Source organism: Canis lupus, chromosome 17, assembly GCF_011100685.1.
Source record: "Canis lupus familiaris isolate Mischka breed German Shepherd chromosome 17, alternate assembly UU_Cfam_GSD_1.0, whole genome shotgun sequence".
NCBI lineage: Eukaryota > Metazoa > Chordata > Mammalia > Carnivora > Canidae > Canis > Canis lupus.
The window spans coordinates 36865413-36878815 of NC_049238.1; the positions used below are offsets into that span (position 1 = coordinate 36865413).

At 38.7% G+C, this 13403-nt stretch overlaps 1 protein-coding gene and 1 long non-coding RNA gene across 5 annotated transcripts in view; one reads left to right on the forward strand and one right to left on the reverse strand.

The window, feature by feature from the left end:
* ZC3H6 (zinc finger CCCH-type containing 6) overlaps positions 1–4175 on the forward strand; it is a 67879-nt gene extending 63704 nt beyond the window's left edge. For all 3 annotated transcript variants that reach the window (XM_038561464.1, XM_038561465.1, XM_038561466.1), the window contains one exon: positions 1706–4175. In XM_038561464.1, the coding sequence (XP_038417392.1) occupies positions 1706–3171 (1466 nt within the window). In that variant the 3' untranslated portion in view covers positions 3172–4175. The remainder of the gene's footprint in view (positions 1–1705) is intronic.
* A 1774-nt stretch (positions 4176–5949) lies between these two features.
* On the reverse strand, positions 5950–13283 carry LOC119874753. 2 transcript variants are annotated; one of them, XR_005372424.1, is made up of 3 exons: positions 13006–13283; positions 11243–11361; positions 5950–6121 (listed from the first exon to the last, which is right to left on the reverse strand). It is a non-coding gene; the product is annotated as an uncharacterized LOC119874753 (long non-coding RNA). The 2 variants fall into 2 exon arrangements; XR_005372425.1 differs by having other exon boundaries at positions 12968–13283.
* Between the last annotated feature and the right edge of the window lie 120 nt (positions 13284–13403).

Below are 13403 nucleotides of genomic sequence, written 5' to 3' on the forward strand. Positions count from 1 at the left end.
TGCTATAAACATTGGGGTGGAGGTGCCCCTTCAGATCACTACATTTTTATCTTTGGGGTCGATACCTAGTAGTGAACAGCTAGGGGTTTTGTGTGTCTGTGTTCATTTTTATAAATTTTAGTGCCCTTTTAAATTGTATCTGTCCTTTGATAAAAAGCTGTTAACTGTCATTTCTTATCTAATACCTCTTTTCAATTGGCCTAGCTCTACTGGTTTGCATTCCTTCTGTTCTATATTTATTCTCATTCCAAAAAGGATTTAAGATTGCTTATGAAATATATTGATAATGAAAGTTAAAATAGCATTTTCCTTATGTGGGTCAGATTTGAATCATCTTACCTATTTGGATCATGTAACAAATTCTTTGAGGAGTGAAATTGCTATGCAGAAATATTTGAAATAATGGCAACAGGTAAAAGTGAATCAGTAGTTCAGCTTTGGTCTTCTTGAGGTCAGAGAGAGAAGGAATAGATATCTAGTGTCTAGAAGTAGTTTTTTCTGACACTGAAATATGAGTGAAACATTTTTCCATTGTGTTGGGGTGCCTTGCTGGCTGAGTCAGTGGAGCATGAGATTCCTGATCTTGGGGTTGTGAATTCAAGCCCTATGTTGGGTGGAGAGATTACTTAAAAATAAAACCTTTAAAAATAAAACAAAACTTTTTTCCATTGTGATATATAACCTATATGGTTATAAACCACAATTCCGCCCTAAATACCAATGCCTGTATTCTCACTCTGTTCTAACTTAAATATGTAACACCAAAGTACCGTGTAGTAGAAAATTGTTAGCAGTGAGATAAGGTAAAATGAAAATATGTACAATATCCAAGATATTCTAAGATATTTATGTATATGCTGTATGTGTGTACATGTGTGTTACCAATTCAGAATTGATGTGTGTATGTTTTAATGGAAAGGAAGAAGACTACCTCCTGTATCAGCATTTTGTAATCCCTTCTTTCCTACTATAGAGAACGCCTCTGTTAGCTAAGCTTCTTAGCAGACTGTCTAACATACTAGGGTTAAAAAGACTTTAGGATAAGGCCCAAAGTGTTCCCATAGAGTTAAGGCATATAAGTTTCAGGATATTAGTTTTGTTATTTTTACTTTTAAACATTTAAGTAGATAATATATTCACATATGTCAAACATCTAAAAATATAATAAGCTATAAATGAAAAATCTCTATGTCATCCTTCATTCGCTCAGTTGTCATTGCTTCCTTAACCAGTACTATTAGTGTTTTTGTTTTCTTTCAAGATTTTTGAAAAATAGTTCACCCTTGTTATCGTGATAAATCCAGAGCTATGAAGCTTAAGTATTACTTGAATTAGAGAGGCCCAAAACATTTTAGTATTCTTTTCTAAGAGTACTTTTTCTTCTTCTCCAACTCTGTCATAGCACACACACTCTGAGTTCCCTTTTGGCCAGTCCATATGAGCAGTCCTGACTTCTCCCTGACTGGAAGGAGTAACACATATTCTAACATCACACCTCTTTCTTTTAGAGTATGATGACTAAATTGATCGTTGTGATTACAGACCTAATTTTGTTCCAGGTTTGAAACTCTGGCATTTCTATGATGCATTTTCTTGAAGTTATATTATACTTATTCCAGAAATAGTATGTGTTTTAAAAAATTATCTTAATTAAGGTCAAATATAAATGCTTCATTCTTTACAATAAGTTTTTGTCTGCATTTAGATGATACTGTTAACTGGTATTCCAGTAGTGAAGAGGAAGAAGGAAGCAGTGTGAAGTCAATACTGAAAACATTACAGAAACAAACAGAAACTTTAAGGAGTCAGCAACAGCCTTCCACAGAACTCAGCACTCCTACCGATCCAAGACTTGCTAAAGAGAAAAGCAAGGGAAACCAAGTTGTTGACCCTAGACTTAGGACTATCCCAAGGCAAGACATGAGAAAATCTTCTGAGTCTACCCCATTGGATCTCAGACTTGCATGGGATCCCAGGAGACTAAGAGGGAATGGAAGCAGTCATGTAGGATCTTCTGTTGGTGGAACAAAGTTTGATTCACATCATGCAAATGCTGGCCCTGTCAAACACAAAAGAGGAGATGACGATGATGAAGATACAGAAAGAGAATTGAGAGAGAAAGCTTTCTTAATACCTTTGGATTCTTCCCCTGGCATAATGCTCCAGGATCCAAGGTCACAGCTAAGGCAGTTCAGTCACATTAAAATGGATATTATCCTAACCAAACCCAACTTTGCAAAACACATCGTGTGGGCTCCAGAAGACTTACTTCCAGTCCCTTTACCTAAACCTGACCCAGTATCTTCAATCAATTTACCTCTGCCCCCTCTTATAGCTGACCAGAGGCTCAATAGGTTATGGAATACAAAAAGTGATCTTCATCAAAACACAGTGCCCGTTGATTCGAAATCAGCAGCCAAAGCCAAAGTGAATACAACAAACAGAGAAGGCTACCTAGAACAATTTGGAGACTTACATAGTTCAGGAAGTAAATTAGGAGATCCTAGGCTGCAAAAAAATTTTGATCCCAGACTTCATAGACTGCACAGTACAGAGTCTCACCCAGCGGTTATGAAGGACTCACATACATTAAAGGGCACCCCTCATTTAGCCAGGTCAAACCCTGCTTCATCACAGCCCACAGGGGCAGTGACTAGCAGTTCTGGGCCAGGGGCTTTGCCTCCATATGCCCCTAAACTCTCCTCTTCAGCTGGCCTTCCCCTGGGAACTCCAAGTTCAGTTCTTAGTGGCATTAGTTTGTATGACCCTAGGGAGCATGGTTCATCATCTACATCAGAGCTAGCAACAGAAAATGCAGAGAACCAGAAAAAAAGTAGTTTAAAAAGTAGTGACAAAAATGACCCTTCTCCTGGAGAAGCAGTCCTGCCACAGAAAACCAGTGCAAATGTGGAAGCCACTGTGGATGGGCTGGCTGACCCACAGGCAGATATTCTCAGGAGTTCTGGTGTGGTTCAGGTCCCAGCAGTGCACAGTCTTCCTATTCAGGCATTAACAGGCTTAATTAGACCCCAGTACAGTGATCCAAGGCAGTCCCGGCAGCCAGGACAGATGAGCCCCACCCTAGAAAGTGATCCCAATAGAGAACCAGATGACAAATCTCTGAAGGAGGTTTTTAAAACTTTTGATCCAACTGCTTCACCATTTTGTTAGCTATTGTGTAATTAAGCAATTCTTTTCACTCTGTGACTATTGCAGTCCTCTGCTGTTTTGTAACTGGTTTACCTCTATAGTTTATTTATTTTTAAATTATAAATACTTTTCAGCTGCTAGTATCAGAACCACATGAAGTTATATCCTCTAAAGCCTGTGGTATTTTATATAATATTTTTATAACTTTAAGAGACTGTAGTAACTGACATAGAAACCTATATATCATGTTAGCTTCGGTAAAAGTACTTTTATCATAAACCATCATGAACTCAACACCCTGCCCAAATATATGCCATTTGTCTTTCATAATCAATGTTTAGATAAATGATTACCACTTTTATATGGTTGTTAGTTTCAAGCAATATTATGTACATTACTTTTGAGCAACAGTATTTTGACTAGGATCTTCTCTATTTGTCAACACAGAACTGATTAATATGTAATGCTAACTGCTAACTAAAATGTAAATGAAGTAAAGAAAACATTTTAAAAATCACAATTAGCAGAGCAGTTTGTGTTTAAGGGCATCACTTTTATTAGTATTGGCAATATTATTTGTGTAAATGAAGCATTTGAATGTCATATCTTTTAAAAGTATTTTATTCTATACTGTATCATAGAAGTTGGAGATATATAGATTGTTTTTGCTAAAGTGAAAAACTCCTCAAGTTCTCTAACATAATTTTTTAAATTTAATTTTTCATATTAAATAGTTATGAGTTCTTGCTGTGTCACATTGTGATGTTTATGTGTTTCAATGTGTTTTTTGTCTTTAGCAGCATAATTTATATTACTTTTTCAAATGATGTAGCTGCAATAATTGTATTCATCATGACTTTGGTAATTTTTAACAAAATTTTAAAAGATCCAGTGACAGTCTGTAGTGATTATTGCATTGATGATGTTTTAATGTCCAGGTTCTATATTTTTTTCTTAAATAGCAAGAAAACACAGAGATGGTATAATCAACTGTATATGGCTACCAATAAAGAATCTCTTTCAGATCTCTCCTGACTGGCATTCTGTAACAAAGGAGACTGCCTGGTTTTTTAAGTATTTATTTAATGTCCTCAGAGTTTGGAAATCTCCTAAATTGAGTAGAAATTGTATTTTTATGAAAAATAATTTGTATTAATTTTTGTGTCTTTTGTGCAGTATATAAATAATGGCAGCCCTGTTTGTTTTATACATATATTATTTATAATGGAAACTAAGTATTACACTGATACTTATAACTTGAACTGGATCTGTGTGGCCATGTTTGCTGGTAACAACTCCATAACTAACTTGAGACAGAGCATTTCACTATAAAAAATAATGAAAGTGGAGGAAATCAGTCCTTGGATGAAAACAGTTACCCTGGAAAAGTGATTTTAAAAATATATGGCAGGGATCCCTGGGTGGCGCAGCGGTTTGGCGCCTGCCTTTGGCCCAGGGCGCGATCCTGGAGACCCGGGATCGAATCCCACGTCGGGCTCCCGGTGCATGGAGCCTGCTTCTCCCTCTGCCTATGTCTCTGCCTCTCTGTCTCTCTCTGTGTGGCTATCATGAATAAATAAATAAAATCTTTAAAAAAAAAAAAAAAAAAAAAAAAAAAATATATGGCAAAATATTTCTGTGGGAACCTAACACTTAGCTAATATTATGGTTTAATATTAATGCATATTTTTTCTTATTCTTCATTTTTTTTCTTTGATTCCTTTTTTTTTTTTTTTTTTAACTTTGATTCCATGCTTAAATCGGGTTGCAGCTAAGTGAACAGCAACTCTGCTGACCCAGGAAGTTCATTGTGCTCTAAGTGGAAGGACAGTTATTGAAGGGGATGTGAATTTTTCCTGTTTATACTTTAAACATTGTTGCCTAAAATGGCTCTGGATTACATTTTTGGGTTAAAAATGCATTTTAAAGCCACTATAGAAAGTATTTTCTGATTTACTGTACCTATGAACTTTTATAGTTAATTGAAAAGTCAATAAATGATTAAAACTGACAGAAAAAAAGTGTGTGTGGGTATACACACATACACTTATATACGTACATATTACTAATAATTATTAGGAAAAATCAGTAAAACTGCTGAATTTTAGTAATTAAATTAAAATTTTTAGCAAATCTTTAATTCCCTCTTGTATTTTATAATTAAATTAAGTAACGATGTTCATATTTTAAATATCACATGAAAAAGATAATTTTTCTTGTTAAAGATCCAAATAGAATCCAAATCTTAACAGAAGATCCTTCTTACTTAAGGTTAATTAAAAAGTAAGGTTTAAAAATCAGTAATTCAAAGTATAATGTCTTTTTTCTCAATGTTCTTGAGTCCCTATTATGTCAGCCAGTGTCCTAGAGGCTATTTTATAAGATAGTGTGGACATAGTTGCAAATTTAACAATATATTTTATATGAAAATGTTTTACTTATGTTTAAAATAATGATTTTAATTTGTGGTCTTTTTTAATCGAGATAACTTTAGCTTAGGAGATAGTCTACTGTGTCCTGTCTATTTAGATTATTTTAAACTCTTTTTTTCCTTTTTCTCAACAACGTTTAATAAGTAGCCACTTTCCCTGATGAAGAAGTTCCTCTTTAAGGTGAATCGGTGTTTGTTAGAATCCATGTAAGTCGATTTACACTTAGCACACTGAAAAGTACTTTATGGCTCTACTCTTACAAGCCAGGCATTTACAGGTAACGGAAATAACTTGTATCCTAAAAGTCTGGATGAGACTCATTGATTGAGATGTAACTTAACTATTCATACTGATTTGTGACAGAGGGTTTATACCTGTTTATTGTGATGTTGAGGAGAATGGGATCTATCAAGGTGTTGAATTGGAATACCCAGATGACCATAATTTTGTTTGGGCAACTACTTCCCTACGACTTCAGGTTAGTTTTTGCTCCAAACTCCTGTCTCTGGATCTTTCCCAGTTAGGACCTCATTCTGAACCTGTAAGTAAACCAAATATTGGAATGATTTCAAATTCTGCTTCAGCAATTACATCTGCTTCTGTAGGCACCCTCTGTGTTACCCAGCCACATGTGCCAGACCCCAAAATTAGGTTGCAACTGAAACAGCCTAATTATAGGATGGTGTTTGCTTAGGTTTCTGTTTGTCTTCTAACTTGCTATAAGGACTAGTTTTCCTTGCTAGTCCTACTTCTTTTAAGAGTGGAAGAATAGTTGATTAGTAAAGAAATCCTATATATGCATACATATAAGCCAGTTTGCTGGATTAATTTGAAGAGAGAGGAGAACTTAGGAGGGCCGGAGGCTTAAAGACAATTCATATTTTTGTTCTGAATTGATTTATAGGTGTTTTTTCTCCATGTCCAGTTCCTTATCTGTGAAATGGTTATAATTTTGACTGTTCACAGATTTGATGTAAGGAGTGAATAAATTATTAAAGTATTTTTAAATGGAAAATTGGTTTATAACTTTTACGGACACAATCATTACACTTCCACTAGGCTGCATTAGGCTGTACAAATTCTAAAATAACATGGTCTCTGTGGTTCACCAATTTTATGTTGTTTCAGGTGATGTACATTGAAGACAATAGAACTGCGTGAGAAGTTGTTTTAGTATATTAACCCATTGCTAGCAATTCCCTTCAACATTTTGTGTGTTAGTAAGACATAGGACTTTTGTAACTTAGAGCTGTGTGGACTTGTAGTGTTTATTCAGGATCTGACTGCTCTGCCCATTTTATACAAGATGGATATTAATGGAGGGTTAAAAATGGTATGACAGTCCATATTGCATGGTGTATTCATTTATAGCATGTGTGGTGTGGGCAAAATGGCCAACTTACTCATTATAAATGCTATTGGCTCTTAGAAACAATAGAGATGTTTACTCCCACTTCTTAGTGTATATTTCTGCAACACATGACCTGGAGGTCTTTCTGAGTGACCACTTGCTTGATGAAACTATCATTTTCCTTTGGTTAATGGCAACATTTGGAAGTTCCTAGAGACCTTGAGGTGAGGTCTTGTCAAAAATCTTTCCAATTGCACAACACAAAGTCAAGGTAGAGATGTTCTCCCTGAGTTTACCCTTCTGGGCTTGAAATTACACCTCGGAGAGGTGGTCTGTGCTAAAGGCACAGACTTGGAAGTGTGGTCTGCAGTGAGTGGTCCACTGATAGGGCCCCTGCAAACTTCAGTAACTGGGCTTTTGTGAATATCTAAAACAAAGAGTTGTAATTATTTTTTCAGAAATGGGTTGGCAGCACTTGATCATAGTATGGTCAATATTAAGTCTAATAGGATATATAAGTAATTAGTAAACAATTAGTTTAAGTAAATGTTTAGGAAATGTAAGCTTTAACAAAATGTAACTGGACAGGGCTAGTGTTTAAAGCTGTTTTCCTCATGTACCTGTTATGTTTTAGCATTTGTGTAATGCCTTTCCCCCAAGGAGTTTAATGTGATTTACAGAACCAGTTTCAGTAGGTACCAATCACCAAGTCGCTGGGATTTTGTTTTTGAGTATGTTATTTATCAGCAGTATCTGCCAGTTATAACAGAGCCCAAATTAATCTGCTTTTCTTGGAAAGGATGCAGACCTAAGAAAAGACTTTAGGTTAACATCAACATAATATTTAGAATTTCTAATTTTTAAATAAGAAATAAAAAGCACATTTTAAGTGGAGGCAGGACCGTTATGTGCCTCCTTGCTTTGCTGCTTCCCCACAGCAACAAGCCTAGGTCTAGGCACAGGGTGGGTGCTATGTTAATTGCTTCTTAACTGCTTCTGGACATCCACCCAAGTTTAGGTTTTGATGTGTCAGAGCCATTCCATAATTGTATCCAAGAGTACAATTCATAAAGTACACCTCTTTCAGGAGACACAAGGCACCTACCTTCTCTCTGTCTCTCTCTCTCTCTCTCTCTTTTTGCCTCCCCTCCCCACTCCCACCCAAACAATGTGAAGGTAGGGTTATGGCAGCCTTACTTAGAAGTTAAATGTTTCTACATTAATTCATAACTCTAAGAGTCCTCTAGATTTACAAGATCACTGTTTCATGGTGGAAGTTTGAATTGATCAATAATTTATTCCTGTAGATCTATGAAGGATTCTTTCTATAGGCAGAACTGCATAATCAGAGCCATATTTTTATTTTAAAATATATTTCTCTAATTTCTCTCTTCCTGTTTTCAAAATATCAACCACAATTATGAAGGTATGCCTAACCTAGTGAATTTCCAATAACATTTGAATTTCTTTTTATCCCAACACCATCAATGATAATTTACCCTTTAAAGTCATGAACTGGACTCTACGTCAGGTCTGTGTATTCCTTAATACCCTTCATTACCCTTTGGAATAGAATAGTCATGTGTTAACAGTAGGCAAAATCATTGTGGGCATGGAGAAAATCTATTTCTTCAAGCAAGATTGTGAGTTCTTGGACTAGTATTTTATAGTCTGGTTTATCCTTGAATCTCTTGTTTTTAAAACTTTGAATTTGTCAGAAAAATATATATAGCTAACTAGAGCATTTTAGAAAAATATTAGCTCTGTGAATTACCAGACCCCATACTTCCTGGCTCATTACTGATTTTAATACCTCTGTGAGGGTATTAAGGTTAAGAGGAGCTGTAAAATTTGCATTAGCTAATATTATTTTGTCAGAGGTCTGATCTATAGTTTATTGTAAAAGAAATATATAGAGGTCCGAATTAAAAAAAAAAAAAAACTATCCATGTTGTTCCCAAACCTCCATTATGAGCAATATTTTGGTGTTAGTTGTCAGTGATAGACTATACATTTTATATGCTTTTTAAATAGAGAAACTGAAAAATTATAAACAAATCATTATTACAAGAGGTTTTTTTGTCCACCTCTGTTTTACAGAAGTTTGCCCTCCAGTTGTTTGGGAGGGAAGTCAATTAAGATAGGAGAATATCTTTTCAAGAGGTGGAATGATATTTCCTTATAAAAGTGACAATCAAGAAATAGTCATTTGTATACTTACTTGCCAAAGTTTTAAAAAGAATTTTACATTCCTGACCCTAAATCCACTGCTCCCCACCACCCAGGATTCAGAAAGAGCTCAGCATAGATCCAAGTTTCCAGGGCCCAGGTCATTTTGTTTTTAGTCTAGGGCTTCTATGCCTGCGCACAGCAAAGGCATTGATGGCACTCGTGTCCTACGATGCAGTGTGTCTCTATGTGTGTGTTGGGGGAGGAGGGGGGTTGTCGGGGGGGACATTCTGTGTTCAGACTTATGATCGTCCATTTTCTGTCAGATCCACAAGCACCATCTGTGGGCTAAAATGCAGGTTAAATCTATTCAGAATGAAGTGGGGTTTTAAAACAAAACATTTCTAGTGTTATCATTTTGATTCCCCAAGTTGATCTCAAATGCTGGGGAAATGCTGCCTTGACTGTTTCACTTTGCAAGGTTTTAGTAGATACCAATTTAGTAAATTAATTAAACTGTTAATCTATTATCTGTTCAAAAGATACCAGCAGGATATATTTTGCTGAATTAATCAATTATTCTACTTATGGACTAACAAATCATTTGGTAAAATCAGGAATATTATTTCTTCTCATTTACTAATAAACTTTCCAAGTTACTTTCTGTTGTTGCAAGTTTCTGTAATTTTTTTCTGTGACACCTTTTTATTGTCTGACTTTAAAATAAAAACATTTCTGATAATATCTGTCTGGCACTATGTTGCTTTTCTTTAATAAATCTTTATCATTTAAAGACAATACAGGGGCGCCTGGGTGGCTCGGTTGGTTGAGTGTCAGATTCTTGATTTTGGCTCCGGCTGTGATCTCAAGGTCGTGAAATCAAGCCCCATGTCAGCTCCACGTCAGCTCCACGCTTAGTGGGGAGTCTGCTTGAGATTCTCTCTCTCCCCCCTCTCCCTCCCCCTGCTCACACATGCTTTCTCTCTAAAATAATCTTTAAAAAATAATATTATTAAATAAAGACAATACAGGGGAGCATGTACTCATATAATAGCTTACAAATGGAGCCCGTTGCAGACCGTCCTGAAAGAAAGGGATGGCAGTCGTCTAGTACACAAACATTGTGTTTCACTTAGCCACACAGATTAAAAGCATCTAAAGTCCTATTTCCTGATACTGCCTTTATTCTGGGTACGTAAGCCTCTCTTACATTAGCTTACATTAATTTTCGATTGAAGGATCTGAATCTAAGAGGCTGCTAGCAAATGCCCTGCTTAGAGCAGAGCAGGAGCTCTCCAGGACGAGAGTAGAACCTCACTGGAGAGGAAGGGCTCATAGGGGTGTGTACTCAATGGGGTGTGTACCCCCCTTCAAGATCAGGAGCAAAAAAAGTGATCATGCATCCCTCAAAGGTCCAGAAGTCTTATCAAAAGATGTTTCCTGGGAGTGCCTGGGTGGCTCAGTCGGTTAAGCGTGTGCCTTACAGCTCGGGTCATGATCCCAGGGTCCTGGGATCAGACCCTGCATTGGGCTCTCTGCTCGACAGGGAGGCTTCTTCCTCTTCCTCTGCCTGCTGCTCCCCCTACTTGTGCTCTCTTTCTGTCAAATAAATAAGATCTTTTTTAAAGATGTTTTTTGGTTTCTGTTCTAGTATGTTCAGTGGCCAAGGACACACTGTCTCAATTAAGGGAGCCTACCAGATTCCTGTATTTAATTATTGAGCAACTCTGTAGAAAGGTCTTCCTTGGGATCTAGCAGTCTTGTCCTGGTGTACACTATCCTGAGCAATGTAACACCGGGCAAGTCATGACCTCCTGAGTATCACGTTCCTCATCAACGAAATTGGGATCCATCACTCATTTAAGAAAGACTGAACACTCACTCAGTATATGCTATTAGGTGTTGAGTTACAGAGATGGAGAAGATGAACTGCTTTTATAGCCCACATTTCCCTAAAGAAAAAGGTATGCGAAACCCGGTCTGCAAAATGGAAAAAAGTGGAGACATTCTGGCTGAAGTTGGGGTGGGGTGCTTGGTCCCAAACCTACATTACCTCTAAGGAACAGGCGCACATTTGAGAGCCCTAATCTAAATCCTCCACCAGCAACCAGCTCATTGTAAAATGCAGCTATCATCTTACCTCGTGTTGCCTTAAAAAACCCTCCAAGGTTTTCTTTATCTGCACAAAAAGTCCAAGCTTTGTGGCTTGGCAGTCCAGGCTCCTTTTCCAGCACCTTCCTCATTCTGGTTGTCATACTCCTGGATCAACAGAGAACTATTTGTTCTTTCTGTGAGCTGGAAATCTGTCCTCTGTTGCATGATGAGCTCTAGTTTGATTTGCCTCTATCTCCCTGGGATGTCATACTGGGTCTATTCCTCAGCAGGAGCCCTATCAGTGATCACTAGGACGTGACAGACCAGGATTCCAAATCAGAGGCCTTTATCCATTTGGGTGGCACACTTCCAGGTCCCACAGCCTTTTCAAAAGTCTACAGAAATACTTGAGACTTGTGGGGCACCTGGGTGGCTCAGTGATTGAGTGTCTGCCTTCAGCTCAGGGTGTGATCCTGGTGTCCTGGGATCAAGTTCCGCATCGGACTCCCTGCAAGGAGCCTGCTTCTCCCTCTGCTTATGTCTCTGCCTCTCTCTCTGTCTCTCATGAATAAAAAAGTAAAATCTTAAAAAAAAAAAAAATGAGACGAAAAAGAATTTTGGTTTCAAAATGCTGTAAGGCATTGTAAAGGTGAAATGCTTAATTTTGAAAGCAAAATTATTAAGTATTTTCACAATGTTTATAATGAATAGTTGTATACATATAGATTTTACCTGTATATATAAACACATCCATAAATATATGTATCCACCCATACACTTAGGATGGACAATGAAGGGCAGCCCCGGTGGCCCAGCGGTTTAGCCTCGCCTGCAACCCAGGGCGTGATCCTGGAGACCCTGGATCAAGTCCCACATCAGGCTGTCTACATGGAGCCTGCTGCTCCCTCTGCCTGTGTCTCTGCCTCTCTCTCTGCATCTCTATGAATAAATAAATAAAATCTTAAAAAAAAAAAAGGATGGACAATGAATACATTTACTCTGCTAGCTTTAGATCTTTAGAAATGAGAGTACGTAGGGCATATGGAGGTCAACACATGGCCTTGCTTCCAATCCAGAATTTAAAATCAAGAAATATCCTGGAATAAAAGAAATGGGGCTTATACTGTAAACCTGGAGCTTCACTACTGTTAATTATATTTCTTCATATATATACAAGAAAAATGGGGAGTCCATCTGCATAGTTTTCTATGCTTTGTGCAAGATGTTGAAGAGGAAGATAGGTTAGCTAGTTGTGAGTAACTACCTAGGCTTTACGTATTCATTCGTCAGATGGTAAGCACAGCACCTTACTGCCTGTCAAGGCTCAGCAAGGCGCTGGGGATTCAGATGCAACCGGGACAGAAGGCCTTGGAATTTACAGTTGCATGGAGGAGCCCGGCATGCGGTGAGCGTGCGATTACAGTGTGCCGAGGGCCATTTCTCAGGGCTTCTGAGCCACAGGGTGCCCGGGAGGGACGGACCGAGGGACGCAGCGGCAACTCTCCGTCTCTTCCAGGGAGGCCCTCGGCCGTCACTGGTTTCGGCCGCCTCCAGGCAGGACGGCTGGGTCTGAGCGCCCCCTGGAGGCCATGCTGAGTAACTGCTCACGGATGGGGTTCCAAATCCACCCCCCCACCCCGCGCATCTTCAACCAGCACTGCCGGCTTTGTGCTAGGTTTTAGGGGTGAACTGATGAGGCACACACATGATGACACCGACCCCATCCTGTGGCAAGATTCAACCCGGAATCACCCCACCCCCAGATCGGTACCCGCGTCCTCACACGCCTTTCCCAAAGGCTCCCCTCACACTGTCCGGGGCATCGGGGAAGTGACCTCTGCCTCCTCACTATGACGCCCGGGTGGAGAGACTGGTGCCCGAGGAGACAAGCCTGCCCCTAAAGTGCTCTGCTCTGATGGCGCAGTGGTTCTCCAGTAGGGGCTGAAGAGCGAGCGGCAGCAGGCTGGCGCCTCATTCCTGCTCTGCCCTGTGTTTGCCGTGAAGGATATGAAGCCACAAAGAGGCATGAAGTTGCAGAGTAGAGAGGTTAGCATGCAACAATGGGGAGCCTGGGTGGCTCAGTCCGCTGAGCGTTGAGCTCTGACGCTGGACTTCAGCTGAGGCCTTGATGTCAGGGTTGTGAGTTCAAGCCCTGTGTGGAGCTTCACGCTGGGCATGGGGCTTGCTCACAATAGATAAAACATAAC